This window comes from Cryptotermes secundus, unplaced genomic scaffold (genome assembly GCF_002891405.2).
Source record: "Cryptotermes secundus unplaced genomic scaffold, Csec_1.0 scaffold1472, whole genome shotgun sequence".
Classification (NCBI taxonomy): domain Eukaryota; kingdom Metazoa; phylum Arthropoda; class Insecta; order Blattodea; family Kalotermitidae; genus Cryptotermes; species Cryptotermes secundus.
In genome coordinates, this window is record NW_019727425.1 from 111,796 (window position 1) to 113,329 (window position 1,534).

The 1,534-nt window shown below is 43.4% G+C and overlaps 1 protein-coding gene across 1 annotated transcript in view; it reads left to right on the forward strand.

The window, feature by feature from the left end:
- LOC111864806 overlaps positions 1-1,264 on the forward strand; it is a 5,881-nt gene extending 4,617 nt beyond the window's left edge. The window contains exon 2 of the mRNA XM_033751588.1: positions 877-1,264. Coding sequence (XP_033607479.1) covers positions 877-1,101 — 225 coding nt within the window. The 3' untranslated portion in view covers positions 1,102-1,264. The remainder of the gene's footprint in view (positions 1-876) is intronic.
- Positions 1,265-1,534: the final 270 nt, after the last annotated feature.

Sequence of the window (1,534 nt, forward strand, 5' to 3'; positions counted from 1 at the left end):
CTGTAGGCTTACTGCATCATCAGGCATACTATGGACATGACAACGGGGCACTTATTAAGTAGCAACCAATTTGTGGGGTGAGATACCTGGGCTCTTATCCCTGTCCGTCCAGGCGACCCACTTATGGTTCGGCTGCGCTGCACGTCCAACCCCACGTAGTGCAGTGTAGATATGTTCTCTTGCTGTCAGCGCAAGCACTTAACATCGAGCCTGGCAGCAGGGTAGCTGCAAAGCTGATACGATGGCCTGGCACTCCATTTCGTCAACAGGCAGGAGCCCCAGTAAATGGAATCACCCCCGGCGTCTCCTTCGGGGGGAGGACTGTAACATCAGAAACTACCGCCATGTCCCTCAACTAGAACCCCCCTTCATTCCTTTACTCCCTCTCCTCCTGCCCTATGCTTGCGCCCTTCATCCTTTCACCACGGACTAGCAGGCTCGTCTGAACACTGCAAGGGGATTCTGCTGCACGCCGTGGAAAAGTCTGGTGCTTGTCTTGTCCCCAAATTATTTCTTGAACTTTTTGGTTTGCTAAATTAATGGCGGAGTTGGTGCACGGTTTTACGTTGTGCCATCCTCATCTGGGACAGTTTGTATTTTTATTTCACTCAACCAATTATATTATTATATTATTATATTTATTTGGTGTGTGTATTGTTTAAAATATTTTTCTACCCCAAACCACTTTTCTGTCCTGGACATTGGTACGTTTCAACCGAGTACTATCTAGTGATAGCTGCAGGGAAGAACATCTGTACAGAACAGCTCTTATATGAGTTAAATGTGACAAGAAACCAACATAGCAAGGAGAACATACGCTGGTTAATGTAGGGTGTTGTGCATCCATTTCTGAGAAGGATGTGATGGTTTTTACAGAACTGTACAAAATTGGAAAATACTTTAGTGGGTCCATATGGTGAGGCATACCCAACAACTCATGATGCAAATCAGGCCATGGATGTAAAAGCTGAGGCAGTCTCAGATGCAGAAGAGGAAGAGGATCCTGTCCCAATAACATTTCCAGAAATAAAGGCTGAACCTGAGGTGAGCTGTATGTGCACTGTTAGGCAGATGACACAAGTGTGCTTGTCTTGTCTGTGAAAATGAAACAACTCCACTGTGGTGTTGACTATATTCTGAAGATTTCTTTTTCCTGAAATGTCTCCAGGCAACTGTAGTTTGTAGAATGTTGCTTGTGATGTACCAGTCCCATTTTCTTTTGAGCAGATCTAATATAGATGAAATGAAATACTCTATAAACTGAATGTTTGTCGTAAATTCTATACCAGAAAAATCCTTCATATTTTCTTTGTCTGTCTAATCCACTGAGCAGTGCTTTGGTACTACATCATAGAGTTCCCAGGATCTATAAATGCTGAAGTTTATCATTTGCTTTCTGTCTCCCATGCCATCTGTATCCATGTAATAACATAGAGGTGTCATTGTGTTGAGGATTTGTAACAAGGTAACGATTCTCTAAAGATGTGTGACAATGTGTGACTGAATATAGACACGTGTTCCCTGTTGCCCTTTG